Source organism: Sycon ciliatum, chromosome 1 (genome assembly GCF_964019385.1).
Source record: "Sycon ciliatum chromosome 1, ocSycCili1.1, whole genome shotgun sequence".
Classification (NCBI taxonomy): Eukaryota; Metazoa; Porifera; class Calcarea; order Leucosolenida; family Sycettidae; genus Sycon; species Sycon ciliatum.
In genome coordinates this window covers 66,693,498-66,709,672 of record NC_088643.1, presented here as the reverse complement: position 1 = coordinate 66,709,672, position 16,175 = coordinate 66,693,498, and the positions used below count along the sequence as shown (strand labels likewise).

Here is a 16,175-nt window from a genome sequence, read left to right as displayed (position 1 = left end):
ATATAGCAATAAAAACTGCTTTATGGCAGTTTTCTAAAAAAAGTTATTGTGTTCTAGTCCATGGACCCCGTCTAAAAAGTAAGAAATTAACGAAATGTGATAGCCGAAAATTAAAATTTCACACAAAACCTCACAATAATCACAGCACTTGAAATGCTGCTTTCAACCCTAAACTTGTACTGCACCAACAATTGGCAACATGCATGTCATGCATGCATAGGAAAGAGGATCACGAGGGGAAAAGGTCTTCTACATGTAGCTTTTCATTCTGTGTGTGATTATTGTGAGGTTTTGTGTGAAATTTTAATTTTCGGCTATCACATTTCGTTAATTTCTTACTTTTTAGACGGGGTCCATGGACTAGAACACAATAACTTTTTTTAGAAAACTGCCATAAAGCAGTTTTTATTGCTATAATTTCTTTTGTTTTTTCTGTCACCAATCAATGGAATGCCCTATCTCAATATGTAAATTTAAACTAAATGATGGCCTTCACGTCATATCAAGGGATCAATACCGTATTATACGCATTGATGTGCAAGCCTTTTCTTGCAGAAAATGGCAAAATGCATGTTCTTTGTGCGGGGAAACATGTGAGTACGTAGTGGTGGACCGTGGTGATACTTTTTTTAAACGGAGGTCATTCTGTGCATGTTGCTGTAGCAGAATTTCATGACTCTGTCATAAAATTGGCTTGCCTTTCAGATATTTCAGATCTCATCACCCTCGATCAGATTTATTTGAGAAATGTAACCAGGTGCGTGTGGCAGATGTTTTTGTTGATTCTGTGTTTATAATGGTTTATAATGATGGGTTTTCGTGATAAGGTCATCCTGCATCATATTGCACTGAAATCGTAATCCTGTTGATGTCGATACAACTTTTGGAAGTAGTTCAATGACTTCAAACTGTTAGTCCACGATTTCTAAAACAACACAGCAAAAGAGGAACAATAAACATGTATTTAAAATGTAAACAAATACATTGCTGAGTCCGACACCTCCTTCCAACAACTACACTGATGTTGAGGATAAAGGGGCAAGGCTATGGTTGGAGGTACTGAGAGATAAACAAGGCACTCCATAATAATAAAATCTTACACATCTTTTGGTGAGTATGAATGATATCCAGTCGAACCTCTTTAGGACGAACACCAAGGAACCGATGGTATTTATTCTGTGAGTTTGCCTTAACCTATTTTATAACCAGTGAATACAATTATTTCTCCAATAGACATACGAATAGATTTCTTCTACAGCGAAAGATGATTCTAAGCCACACCAACTCATTGACTCGTCTCATATGAAACAAATGAGTCACTAGAGAGGTTCTGCAAAACGAAAATGCGTACAAACTTTCGTTCTACGTCATGAAGTGCGAAACTTCGCACGAACTTTCGCAACTTTGGACGCGAAACTTGCAGGGAACGCGAAATGAAGTGTCGTAGGAAAATTCGTGAGATCGGGTCATGGCGTATGTGCACTTGGCCCGCGCAAACTACGAAAATGTGCAGAACGCAAAATTCGTGCAAAAATTCGTACACACTTTCGCAAGGACTGTCGCGAAACTTCGTTCGAATTTTCGTTTTGCAGAACCTCTCTACTGAACCTTTCTTTAGAAACATGACGGCAACTGAAACAGCAACAGAGAAAGTACGATACATGTACAGCACATTCTTGCAGGTACATGTACTACAAACAGTTTGCAGATCGTAATTCTTGCTTTGGCGGCACGAAACTTTATTTGGGGCAGTGCAATCTCGGCGGTACTCACAAATAATAAATCAAACAGCCCAGACTCCAGTAAACAAATCCAATCATACAAGTACAAGATCTTCACGAGACGAGACTGCACCCATTGGCTTGTTTCGCATGAAGCAAACAAGTTAATGATCCTCTCCACAATGGAGATTTTCCCTGATATGCGAATATATTTTGCAAACTCGGTCAATGGGTCCTTGAACCTTTCCCTCCAGATTGGGAACTGCCAACGATAGTATGTCACTGACCAGTGCCTTACTTGTAACGTACCAATGTACAATGAATATGAGTATTTCGACAACCCATCTAACATAAGCCTTACCGTCAAGAAGGTGAACTCGCGTTCTTCGCACACTGTAGACAAGGGCAAAGAGATAAAAATGGATCTAAATCCGAATAAAATCAGCACACGTTTCCGTAAATGAAAGGGTGAGTATAAGCAAATGAATCGAAGGAAACAAAGAGATCCTGTCAGCTTTTCCATTATTAATTTTATTGTATTCCGCCCAAAATCAGCACACTTTTCGTAAATGAAAGAGTCAACACAAGCAAATAAATCAAAGGGAACTGGTCAACTCACCTGTCATTGAGTAATATTCCGCGAAAGCAGGTCTCAGCAGCGCCGAAACGAAATAAGCCAGGCCAGGAGACGAAATATACGAAACCGCTCATACAAGAAGCAGTTCCAAAGAAGGAAGTTCCTCGCGCATGCACATCCGAACGTTCGAACACGGACTGCACTGCATGCATGCAACACAATGTCTGCCATGCACGTGCACCGCACGCGGCTACCACCCGTACCGTTGGTAGATCTAATACCGAGCACCTTACGTAGAGACTTACGTAGCCTAAGTGAAATACCGAGCACCTTACGTAGAAACTTACGTAGCATAGCGGTGTCGTTTTTCTTGCCATGTGAACACAATAATAGAAAAGCTGACAGGATCGCTTTTCTAAATTCACGTGCACGGTATGATCAAGCGGTAGCTGTAGCTAGGCAGTTTAGTCCTACATAACGTAAACCTCGGCATAACGCACCCTACGGCGCAGTCCCCGACGTGTACACTCTCGATACAACGTAGATTCACGTGCGCGGCATTTGCGTCCATTGTCACTGATCCTAATCCTTGCCCACCCTTGAGCAACCTAATACCTGACATCTCGACAACAGCTGACGCAGACGCCCCATCTTTTAAAGAATTTCGTGCCGTTTCAGCTCTGGAGATAAGCGACCTGTTGAAGCATTTGAACTGTGCCAAGGCAGCTGGATCGGATGACATTCCTCCTCTGCTCCTACGCCTCTGTGAGCCTGCCGCTGCAGGTCCCATAGCGCAGATCATAAACGAGTCCTTGAGTACTGGAATGGTGCCAGACGTCTACAAATTGGCTACAGTGTGTCCTGTCCACAAGTCAGGGGACAAATCTGAAGCGTCGAATTATCGCCCCGTTTCACTTTTGCCGATTGTTTCTAAGATCCTTGAGAAGGTAGTACATCGGCAAATGATTAGGTTCCTTCAAGATCACGCTGAGCTTCGTATTCTCCCAGACGAGCAATTCGCCTACCGCAGAGGGCACTCCTGTGAGGATGCGTTAACTCTCGCAGTAAACCGCTGGATGATGAGTGTGGACAAGGGCGAGTATTGCGGGGTTGTACTCGTGGACATGAGCAAGGCCTTCGATCGGGTACGCCATGAACTACTACTTAACGAGCTTCAAGCTATTGGCATAAGCGGAGTAGCACTACAGTGGTTCTCCAGCTATCTCCAGGGTCGACGACAACAGGTGAAAATTGGAAATAACAGAGGAGACGAGACACATTGTACACGAGGCGTTCCGCAAGGGTCGGTGCTAGGGCCTCTGTTATTCTCTTTGTACGTGCGACATGTCCCTGGAGTACTTCGCCACGCAGAGTCCCAACAGTATGCTGACGATATCGCCTTTTATATACACTGTCAGTCTACTGGAGAACTTCAGCACAAGTTGACAAGTGAGTTGAACAGACTAAATACGTACCTTGGAAGCATTGGTCTCATCTTGAATGCCCAGAAAACGAAGTTCATGGTGCTTCGGAAGAAGGCTCTGCCTCTTCCGCCGGATCTTACCATTGCATGCGGTGGTGTCGATATTCGACCTTCTGCCACAGCGCGTTATCTTGGCCTCATTATTGACCAACACCTCACCTTTGAGGATCAAGTCAACCATGTGTGTACATCTGTTTATAAGAAGATAGGAGCATTCCGCCGCTGCCGCCGTACAGTAGATCACACAACTAAGCGAATATTTTATTTATCCCTCATCCAATCCACTATTGAATACGCCAGCAACTCGTATGCTCACTGTCTTACACCATCTTTATACTCTCGCCTTGTTACTTTAAGTCATATCAGCATGAAACAGGTTTTTGGTCTCCCTCGCCGTACCCCCACTGTCTTTGTTTTGCGGCACGCTAAGTTATACTCCCTCGAATCTCGTCTCAACTTGAGGCTTTTTATTTTTGTTTTCCGCTGTATTCATCAGCTTACAAGTCCTCTTCTTTCCTCAATGTTCACCCTCCAGTCGGCTGCTACTTGCACCGAGAGGCGCACTAGAGGGCAATCATTCTCTTCACTTTCTTTGCCCGCTGCTACCACTAGATATGGCATGTTCTCCATTTCTTTCCTTGGCGCTGATAGGTGGAATTCTCTGCCTGTCTCGTGTCGTCAGGTTGAGCATCTATCCGTTTTTGTTTCGCTCTGTAAAGAGCACTTAGGGTTCCCTGTAACAAGACGGCAACGTCTGTAGGGCCTTCCCTATCAAAATAATAAATTCTACTACTACTACTACTACTACAATCAAGCTGTAGTGTAGCCGTAGCTAGCCAGTTTAGTCCTATGTGCATTATATTCTGCGGCATTGATGGTATCTGATGTCGATGGTGGTACAGTGTGTATATGTTTGCACGGTTGAACCCGCCTTGTAATACCCTTCATTTTGAGGTGCATCTTGTATTTTACACACGGTTTTCTACATAACATAACTCTCGATATAACATAATTTTTGCGTGGTCCCAGAGATTACGTTATATGGAGAGTAGACCTGTAGTAGATCTACATGTAGATCTACATGATTGTACTACTCCCTGCTACTCCTAGGCTAGCTGTAGACCAGGGAGTCGTAAAATACGACTCCCTGCTGTAGACTGTATCAGATATGCGCATACTTCATGTTGGTGACGTCATGCAGTTTAAAAATGACAAGATCATAGCTGTAAATCATCATGTGAACTATTCGACTTTCAGTGTGAATTTGCTTTCAAGATACTGTACTATTTCGTTCTCGTGGTCGTTTGTTACTTTTCTAGTGCATGGTGCCTCAATTTCAACGTGCTGGTAGGCTGAATCACCTGCTTGACTCTGGATGGCGCTTCCACGGCCGTCCTGTGGCCGGACAATTTGCTTGAGAACCTTAGTTTGAAATTGGATTATGTGACACCAAAGCCGAATCGCCCTTCTTGTGTAGGCATCCACTTGACGAAAGAGGAGAGGTATGGAAGGAATCTTAGTGAATGGAGGTGATACAACCCTATCCTCTTGCATGTTGTCTGAGCTGAATGTGGAGAGTGATGGGAGCTTATCAAGCCGTCGACAGCCGATTGCGGACTTGGAGAAAATGGTCACGCACATTAAAAACCTCCGTCCATCTTCTCCTCTTCCGCGAAAGCTGACTGATGTTCGGTAAGTCGGCAGTGCTAGTGATCATCTTCTCTTTTTCTATCACGCACACATACCTATATTGCAGCCAGGATATATCGATACCGTACAAGTATTGTCTCAACTTTCTTGAGGCTGTTTGAATTTACACTGGAAACAGACTTCCACGTAGATCTATAGATGATATGCCAAATAACGTGCAACTAGACTTGAGAGGGCATTGCAGAGTAGTTGCATACAAAGTTCAAAGTTGTACGGTTACCTGTGACTTGCATTCTTGCAGAGCTCAGGGACTACCGTGTACACATTGTAGTATAATGTGTATGCAACTTGTGTGCGATGCCCTCTCAAGTCTAGTTGCGCGTTATTTGGCATATCATCTATTGGGCGACTAGTATTCTGTTATACAATGTAGATTTTTTGCAAAAGATAGCTTCCACTGTGAACAGCCCTGCGCGACACGGTCAAATGATCTCAAGTTCCGCACGCTGTATTAAACTCCATGAAAAATTATGTGCACACATAATGTCTTGATTGGAGCCCAAATTGCACTATGAAATATCCTGGATTTGCAGGTTCACAGCTAGACATAAGGGCATCATGCAGAAGAACCCATGGAGTAATAAGTGACACACATGTACCGAACGTTATTTTACCATTACCGTTATTGCCATGGCTAAATAAGGCTACTCTCCTCCTAGCTCAAAGACCGCGAGGCTAGTTGTAGTGAGCACTGCTGTGGTCATGGCAACCATGAGCAGCGTATGACCAATTGTTGAATTGACGTAGACCAAGAGTACTGGTATGTACATGTACTGTATTTGCCGGAGTATAACGCGCACCTGAGTATAACGCGCACCCCCTTTTTTTGCCCCTTTTTGAACAATAGGAATGGGTTTGCTCCCACACTGGAGCTCGCGCTATTCCGCCAACTTGACTTGACACTTGACTGACTCACGACTGCCATCCAGAGCACACAAGAAGTCCATCGAACCTTCGACTCGGCAAACCTGCAAGAAAGCACCACTCCTTGCTCAATACACAGTGTTTCGGGGAATTCACCCCTCATCAGTTGAGCTTGAGTAGGCTGAGGAAGATTGTGCCTGAAGAGCACCACTTGTACTGTATAGTGCTCTCCAGGCACAAACATCACCAGAGATACAAACTTACAGAAACGCTCCACTTCCAGCGCGACAAACACCTCGTGAACACCAGATAGCAGCGCGAGTCAGTGTCGCTGGACGGTGAGAACAGACGTAGAGGACCATCGGTCATTCACAACGCTGTCACCTCCAAACCAGCTGGTCGCAAGCCCACACTGGGCACAACAGTGCAAAATAGTGGTTGCGACTTCAGCGATGATTTTTTAGGAATGGGTTTGCTCCCACACTGGAGCTCGCGCTATTCCGCCGACTTGACTTGACATTTGACTGACTCACGACTGCCATCCAGAGCACACGAGAAGTCCATCGAACCTTCGACTCGGCAAACCTGCAAGAAAGCACCACTCTCTGCTCAATACAAAGTGTTTCGGGGAATTCACCACTCATCGCCAAAGTCGCAACCACAATTTCGTATGTTTGAGCAATGTTTTGGCAATTCAAGGTATATCCGGCGTATAATTCGCAGCCTTGATTCGAGAGCATTATCGATCATAAAGACAGTACTGCAGTGCGACCATGGTCAGAATTTCCCATCATGTTATTGATGTGTACATGTGTACAATGCACGTGCTACTGATGGGGTCTTGCACCCATCATGCAGTAGGAGTGCAGCTGGCAGGAGACACTAGAAATGCACACATAACGTTACATGTAGGGCTTGCGTCAGGTCAGTGGTGGCAGCTTTGCAGCAGTTTGATGCATTGCACTACTTTTCGAAGTACATGCAACTTCGTATTCGGAGCATAGTGCGCACCTGCGAATTGGGGCCTGGAATAGTACAAAGTGCACGCTATACTCCAGCAACTGCGGTAGCTCCCGAGAGTGTACAACTGCCGACGGGTAGCATTGATGACTCGTTTTCAGAATGACACTATTTGTCATGATGTAGGCATAATTGTCCATGTGTGCATTTGTGATGCGAAGTTTGCCACGCGTGCACGCAATGCGGTTTTCTGTACAATCAAGTCGATTGCATCACGACAATAACTCTTTTTCCCCGAGAATGAGTCATGAGTGAGTCATGACTAATGCTTATGTGGAGTTGCACACCCTTGGCTCGACGCTGATACACACCCATCACTGTGTTTTGTATGGGTACATATAAATGACTGTATTGTTCCGAAAAATGGATTGCCAGTAGCATTCATTCTAGTCTCCTGGACGCCAAGGGCCGTGCAAGCACTGGGTGCCCGAATTACACTTTGGTTCGAATTCGCCTACAAGCGCAATTGCAGTATACAAGTATGTATTGGATACAGACTACTTGCCTTCTTTGTGTCGGGTCATCTTAGACCCTGTAGCATGGTTCAGCTTTCATTATGACTTGTGTAGAAATACCGTTACACCTACCTGTCTGCTTGGAAGTACAGTAAAACCAAGAGTAGATAAACAAGAGTGTGCAACTCGCGGATGGGTTGGCCCACGGCGGAATTTTTTGTTGACGTAATCTTTTCGACGACGCACACGCTGCGAGCCTTTTGGAGAGGTTTCCCTCGTGCACTTGGCCAAATTGGCCGGGCTTTACACTACAAGGTCGGTGCCCAGCACGTGCTCTCACACTGCTCTGCGGCAAAGTCCGCGTTTCTCTGAAAAAAGGTGACGTCAACAAAAAATTCCGCCGTGGGCGGGGGTATCTGCAGATTGTGCAGGAGAGATCCGGAGTTGCACACTCTTGTTTATCTACTCTTGGTAAAACCTGTAACTAAAGACCACCGTGACTAGCGACCAGCCTGGTACTACAGACCACCGTGACTAGCGACCAGCCTGGTACTACAGACCACCGTGACTAGCGACCAGCCTGGTACTACAGACCACCGTGACTAGCGACCAGCCTGGTACTACAGACCACCGTGACTAGCGACCAGCCTGGTACTACAGACCACCGTGACTAGCGACCAGCCTGGTACTACAGACCACCGTGGCTAGCGACCAGCCTGGTACAGTCGTCCCTCTCTAATCCGGCACTTTATAATCCAGCACCCTCGATAAACCAGCACAATTTTCAGTAGCCAAAATGTCCTCTTCATGCACATTGCAGCAGTAAATCAGATTTGTTAATCCAGCACCCTCCCTAATCCAGCAGATTTTCGTGGCACAAATGGTGCCGGATTATAGAGGGACCACTGTACTACAGACCACCGTGGCTAACGACCAGCCTGGTACTACAGACCACCGTGACTAGCGACCAGCCTGGTACTACAGACCACCGTGACTAGCGACCAGCCTGGTACTACAGACCACCGTGACTAGCGACCAGCCTGGTACTACAGACCACCGTGACTAGCGACCAGCCTGGTACTACAGACCACCGTGACTAGCGACCAGCCTGGTACTACAGACCACCGTGACTAGCGACCAGCCTGGTACTACAGACCACCGTGACTAGCGACCAGCCTGGTACTACAGACCACCGTGACTAGCGACCAGCCTGGTACTACAGACCACCGTGACTAGCGACCAGCCTGGTACTACAGACCACCGTGACTAGCGACCAGCCTGGTACTACAGACCACCGTGACTAGCGACCAGCCTGGTACTACAGACCACCGTGACTAGCGACCAGCCTGGTACTACAGACCACCGTGACTAGCGACCAGCCTGGTACTACAGACCACCGTGGCTAACGACCAGCCTGGTACTGCAGACCACCGTGACTAGCGACCAGCCTGGTACTACAGACCACCGTCACTAGCGACCAGCCTGGTACTACAGACCGCTTCGCCAGGCACGGACGGTCTCACGTTCACTTTATGGTTGTGCGGTGCAGACCTCTAACTAAAGACCCCCTGCCACTAAGGACCGCTTTCTCTGGCCCCAAGGGGTGGTCGTTAGTCATAAGTTTTACTGTATAGAGATGTGCTCTCTGTGCAGTATGGGGTGTTTGTTTCATGCAGGCTTGTAACTGCATACAAAGCAGAGTGTGTCAGCATGATCCATGCTTCTGGGATCAAGGGCACTGTGCTCATTCTCTTCGTCCACACCTGGTGAAGCTCAAGCTGCACCGTAGATATTTATTGGTTTGTGTTTCGTGTTTTGCGTTTGTATGTATGCATGCGTGTGTCTGTGTGTGTGTGTGTGTGTGTCGTGCTCGTACTCTGCGCATGTGCAGTGCTTTGTCACGGCTGTTCGATGTGCTGCAGCAGAGTAGTGTCGCTAATGGCAACAGTCATGCAGCCCATGCGGAGGGTGTACTGATTTCTGCAGAACTGGAGGAACTCTTGCACTTGGCAGTACTGCTGAATGACGTGGACACGCGCTTTCTTGTGCTGACGCCACACCTGTACCAGTCGATAAGTCGGCTACTTGCGCACTACTCATCTGCCGTGCAACTGACCGACTTGCCGTTCCAAGCATGCATCCTGGCCATGATGCCCGCCATCATTCACTCATCTCACCTGGTGCTGGGCAAGCAGGGAGCCAGTGAGTTCCTACAAGCCCAATCACTGCAACAGTATCATCTCTTTGCTCTGCAGCAGTTTGGCAGCTCGCCTATAGTCTTAGAACATGTGCACTGGCTGCCGTACTTCCTCCTGGTGTTGCGCGACAATGAATTGCCCGCGGGCAACCAGTCGTCGACATCAGCAGCAGCAGCAGCAGCGGCAGCACAGGGTGACCCTATCATCCACAGTGACTTTGGGACTGTTCTTCTACTATGCCAGCGCGTCGATGATGGCCTGGCACCGCCGGGTAGCAGCAGGGTGTCGCGCCTGTTTCTGGACAACATGGCACGCCTGCTCGTCAACTGGCTCGGTGCCTTTCGCTCTCAGCTCGATGTTGTCGTGGCCGTGTTGCAGACGCTCCGCCGGGTCATTGTACGCGGCGGCTGTCCGCCTGTTGATGTACTCGAGCAGCTTGTTGAACCGTTGCATGCTCTACTAGTGCTGGATAAGCAGAACACTGACATCATCAGCTGCGTGTTGCGGTTATTCTTGGCCATTGATGTGGAGCAGGTGCCAGAGATGGGCCGCTCAGTCTCTGCTGATCTATTGCAGGAGCTTGGTGCTATCGAGCAGTTGCATGCCGATGACACGCAGCTGTGCTACGATTCTCTGCGTGTACTGCTACGCTTGTGCTCACTGCCCCAGTGTGCCGTCATGCTGGCCCGAAACGTGCCGCTGATGACCACCACGCTGCGTCGCATCCCCATGCACTCCAGCGCCGTGGAGATGATGACGGACAGCGCTCGCATGCTGCGACTGCTGTGTGTGCTGTGCAGTGGCGATGTTACGTCCGAGTCGCTATGCATGGAGACTGCAAGCGCCGTCTTGCTCAACAACAGCAGTGTGGATAGTGTGTTGCAGCCACTAGCCTCTGCCATGGCCATGCTCACCATGGACAGACCTAGCTTTGTGCTCATCAATCGCATGGCCAACATGACATTTGACACCATTCGCCAAGAGCTCTTCACCGCTGATGCCAGTAGTAGCAACAGCAGCAGCAGCAGGATGCCTGCGGAGCCCAGAGACCCTGCCGAAAACGTTCCGCTGCTGTTGCAGTATCGCATGGTGGAAGTTCTTATCAGTGGGTATCTGGAGTCTACGAAACCCAAGTCTCTCGCCATTGATGTGCTGCAAGTGCTGTATAGCGTGGCCCTGCATCCGTCTGTGGACAAGGAGCAGCTAGTGCGCAGTTCACTGAAAACGCTGGTGTGCTCACTATTCCGGACATTGTCCAGCACCGGACAGGATTCGTCCAGTTTGGCGCAGCACCAGCAGTACGCTATCTCCAGCATGCTAGCCAACCTTCTCTGCGACTCCTCCTTGCTGTCCGTGGCGTACCAGTGCGGCTGGATGAAGGCTCTGATGGATGTTGCCGACTTTGACGGCGACTCCACAGTCCTGTCGTGCTCGCCGTCGGCAGTGGAGATCTGCGTAGATAACGTGGTGCGAATGGCCAGCGTGAAGGATGCACAGCAGAAACGCGACATGCTAAACGACGGCGTACATCTGTTCTTTATCCGGCACCTGCGCCGGCGGCCAGAGCACGCCAGCGTCGTGCATCGCATCTGCTCAGCGCTATGCGTCCTGATGAGCAGCACGGCGGTGAAGAGTATGCTGATCGACGCGGGCATAGCACACGGCCTGGCCAACGTCATGCGCCATCACCTGGCCGACCAGAACATCACGCGGGTCATGCTGCTCTGTGTCGCCGGACTGTCGCTAACGGATCGCACGCATCGGCAAGTCTTGATCGCCACGCGGCTGCACGAGGCCGCTCACTTTGCCCTGCAGTGCGGCCGCTTCTCGTCTCTCCTGCACACACTGGCTATTGTGGTCATGCTACGCCTGGTGATGGATGAAGGGGACATCAACGACGTGGTGCACTTGGAGAGCTTGCAAGACTCCGTTTTGAAAGCGGTGCAAGACCGCTCGCCCAAACGTGCAGACAGCTGTGGAACTGACCTCTTTCAATGTGGCCAGAGCTTACTTTCCAACATCTTCTGCTCCTCGGTGTGGCAGCGTGTACGCATGTTGGACTCGTTTCGCGAGCGAGGTCACACCAGCCTTCAGTCCAAGGTCTATCAGGAGGCAGTGCTGAAGTACACTGGTTTGGGACCCGGCACCAGTCTCATGGCGTACCCGCGTCCACAGCACCCACTCGTCAGCACGCGCATGTCAGGCATGGCCCTGCACATGTGCCCGAACTGTCGCAACGGCCTCGCCTCAGAGGCCATTCTGACGTTCCCAAGCCTGTCGGCACCTGAATACGAGAAACTGACCGAGCGTGGCTGGTTTCGTCGCGGTGGTGTCCAGCTCTTCCAGTACCGTAGTAATCATGCCCCCGAGTGCAACACCAGCGAGATTCGCGTGCGTGTCAAGGAGTTTGACCCCAACTCCTCGCGGTCATTTGCACGCGTGCGGCGTAAGGCAGCGCAGGCGGGCGTACGCGTCAAGGTGGTCAAGCCCGAGTACCAGCAGGAGTCCTACGCACTCTATCTGCGCTACCAGGTCGAGCGGCACGAGTCCGAGTTCTGCTGCGAGCAGACCTATAGCTCGCATTTGCTGCAGTCGCCGCTGGCACACGAGATGTCTGCGGACGGCCTGTACGAGTATGGTACTTTCCACTATCAGTACTGGGTGGGTGAGCACCTGGCCGGTGTCAGCGTGGTGGACGTGTTGCCCCACTCTATCGGCAGTATCTACATGTTCTTTGATATCGACAAGCAGTACTCCCGTCTCTCGCTGGGCGTCTTCAGCTGTTTGACGGAGCTGGAGTTTGCACAGCAGCTCAACAAGAAGGGAGCTGACATTCGCTACTATTACCTGGGCAACTACTGCCCGACAAACCGCAAGCTGGCCTACAAGACTGACTATCAGCCGACCGAAGTTCTCTGTCCGCACATCAGTATGGAGTGGAGCTCGCACACGAAGGACTCGGGCAGCTATTTGTTCTCGGATGACTTGCCACACAACCCTCTCCATGAGGTGATGCTGCGCGAGGCTATTGAAGAAGGAAGGGCCAAGTGGCAGTGGCAGTCTACAGCCACTGCTGACGATGCTGATGCTGGTACTGGCGAAGCAAGAAGACGTATCTACAGTCTACCTGCCAATAAGGAGCGTATTGTCAAGAACCTATCATCGCCATACTTGCGCCTTGTGGCTGGCTACCCGGATCGGGAGCGCTGTAATTCTGCCATCAATCGCTTGCGTGTGTCGGTCGACAAAAAAGAAATGAGCTTTGTTGACATGCTGCAGGCATACTGTGTCCACCCCTACTGTGTTGGCCGTCTGTGCTGGACCATGGATGAGCTGTATCGGGCGTTTGGTGCTGACACGTTTGAGCGCCTAATCATCCACTTCCAGTATGTTTCCAGTACGCTTTGGGTCGAGCCGTGCTCGCAGTCATTCATCTAGATGTGCATCGGCGCATCTCTCTCTCTCTCTCTCTCTCTCTCTCTCTCTCTCTCTCTCTCTCTCTCTCTCTCTCTCTCTCTCTCTCTCTCTCTCTCTCTCTCTCTCTTTCGTCCCATGCATGTGTGCGGAAGCTTTGGCACAACTGCAGCACACACTGTCTGTCCACCATAGCCAAGCACACAAGACATTGTGTTGTTGGGATGGTCTGGAAGAGTGGTAAATATGTATTATACACACATCCCCTCTGTTTCCAAACCCTGGCACTTGTGCTGAAAGTATAACGTGCGAATAGCCTGCAACGGTGCTTGCTGCATTCATCACCATGTCCTCCAGATTGGGTTCGTCCTTGATTGTGCTGATGCTTCGGATTAGTCACCCCAACAGCTTGTAGATTTCTGTATTCAAACTGTTTCTGCTGCTGCTGCTGTTGCTGTTCCGTCCAGTAGAAGTTTCTGTTTGTGGATGGGTGTGTATGCTGTTTTAACACATCTTGTGTCATGCCCCCGTTGCCGCCCTTGTATTTAATAATACCACTTTGGTCTCCCAGCCCCTACCCCCACCCCTTGCCCGTGCGGCCTTTACTCTGTACATACCGTCATTTTATTTTAACACGACCTCCCATGCCTGGATATTTGTGAAAACTCTCAACATACACAAAGTTATTTTCCATGCAACGAGCTGCTGCTCTTGCATCTAGCGTCTTCGTCTTTTTCCCATTTCCGCTTTGCCTGTTCGTTTTGTTTCTTTTGAGCTATCAGTTGACTATAGGGTGCTACTGCTGCTGCTGCTACTGTTCCTTCACGGCCCACCTATTCTATTTTCAGTTTACTCTTGTTTTAACAATTGTCTATGCATTATTTGTTTTGGATTTAGTACTATTTATGTTGGTGCACTTTTCGTGCAGTGCAATAGGAGCGGATGTGCCGGTATGTAGACGTGTTGTACTAATGAAATTGAAGACACCACTGCAGCTGTACTTATGGTTGATAAATATGGTGGTAAAGACACACCTGGCAATATGGCGGTAAACACACGCCTGCCCACACACGCTCTCTAGGCTGCAAAGTTCTGGCACAGAGCTCTCCTTCTCACCACCACCACCATCAGTTCACTTTGCAGCCTAGAGAGCGTGTGTGGGCAGGCGTGTGTTTACCGCCATATTGCCAGGTGTGTCTTTACCACCATATTTATCAACCATACGTGTTGTACTGGTATGTGTACTCCGTGTTGTACTAATAACCACCTGTACGTACACTGTTCACAGTAAGGCGCTGTGCGATTTCTGGTGATCGGGGAATGTGAGGCCTGGTGTGCACATGTATATGTGGGGAGCGCGCACAAGAAGATCGAGTTCTCTTGACTTTAGTTCTGATGAAAAGCAGCAGTCTGTAGTCCACAGTAGGAGGGCCAGCCTTTTGCATATTAGTAGGGACTTCAATTGAAAAATCAAATTTGCGAGTTTTGCATAAAACGCTAGTTTTTCTAAACCGGGAAGAATCGAGAAACAACCTGTGAAAATTTGAACCCAAAATTCCAAGGCAATCTAGAGTTATAGTCGATTGAAGATCGGAAAACGGGGGAGAAAGTAGTCACAGAAGTAAATGCAAGTATGTATGGGAGCCGTGTGGTTTCCGTCCAGCACTGCACTATCTGGTGCATACATGGCGATACAGGATGTGTGCATGCATGCAGTGTGCACGCATGCCGTGCGCGCCGACTTGCACAAGTCACACGTTTTCACCGTCACTGCTTCTACCAGTGTGCGCGCAGTTCACTCGATTTTTTCGTCTACCACCAGGAAATCGCCGTGGGCTGGTTTCTGTGATCATTTTCCTTCTACGGCGATAAAGCGCGAGCCTCAATGTTGTAGAATCCTTTTGGTTTAGGCTAATTCGAGGCCGCTGAACACGAAAATCGGGTGTTCCTCGGGAAGCCGAGTACGGATCTGGTCGAAATTAGTACTTCGAAGTGCACCCGCGCCAAGCGCGGAGGCATTATTTTTGGAAGCATGGCATGTGTGGCACCATTGGAAAGGTAATGACCTCAGCTACCTAATGATAGCATCGACACGGCCGAAAAGGCCGCGGGAGAAGATACTCGGGCCGCGAACTGCATCTCGAACTGCAGCCACGAGGCGCCCATTCACTTTGTACAGGCGAGCTGTGACTGCACTTTTCGCTTTTCAGTGACCGGAACTGAACTCCCTAATATTAGTGTCAGGCTGTGCTTGCATGGAAATCAACGCGTCTGTCTGTACGGTGGAGAAAAAAAGGTGAGTGACTACCGTATGGCGGGAAATTCGCCTGTGGAATGTCGTGCTATTATTATTATTATTATTATTATTATTAAATGTTTGTGGACAGATAGATTGACTGGATCGTTTACATGATGCACTGTGCTTGATCCAGGTTGAAATTGATAACCGTAGATGCGCACGACAGGCGAATTTCCCGCCATACGGTAGTCACTCACCTTTTTTTCTTGTTCCTTTGTTTTTTTGTAGGACAGATTTTTGGTGTACTGATTTCGGTCGTTGTTGTGTCTGACTCTATTCCCAATATCTAATTCTGTGGTTGGTTTTCCAACTCATTGGGTTTTGTAGTTTCCATCATGAGTTTGATTCCATCGTGAGTTTGATTCCATCGTGAGTTTTGAACTTTTGATTCTATTTGCTATTTTTCGTTCCATTTTTGAGCTCATATTTTATTT

The 16,175-nt window shown here is 48.7% G+C and overlaps 1 protein-coding gene across 1 annotated transcript; it reads left to right on the top strand.

Moving 5' to 3' along the window:
* The first annotated feature begins 5,035 nt into the window (after window positions 1-5,035).
* Window positions 5,036-14,395, top strand: LOC135804982 (uncharacterized). The gene is made up of 2 exons (XM_065318966.1): window positions 5,036-5,473; window positions 9,722-14,395. The coding sequence occupies exons 1-2, from the start codon at window positions 5,286-5,288 to the stop codon at window positions 13,464-13,466; spliced, it is 3,933 nt and encodes a 1,310-aa protein (XP_065175038.1). The 5' UTR covers window positions 5,036-5,285; the 3' UTR covers window positions 13,467-14,395.
* Window positions 14,396-16,175: the final 1,780 nt, after the last annotated feature.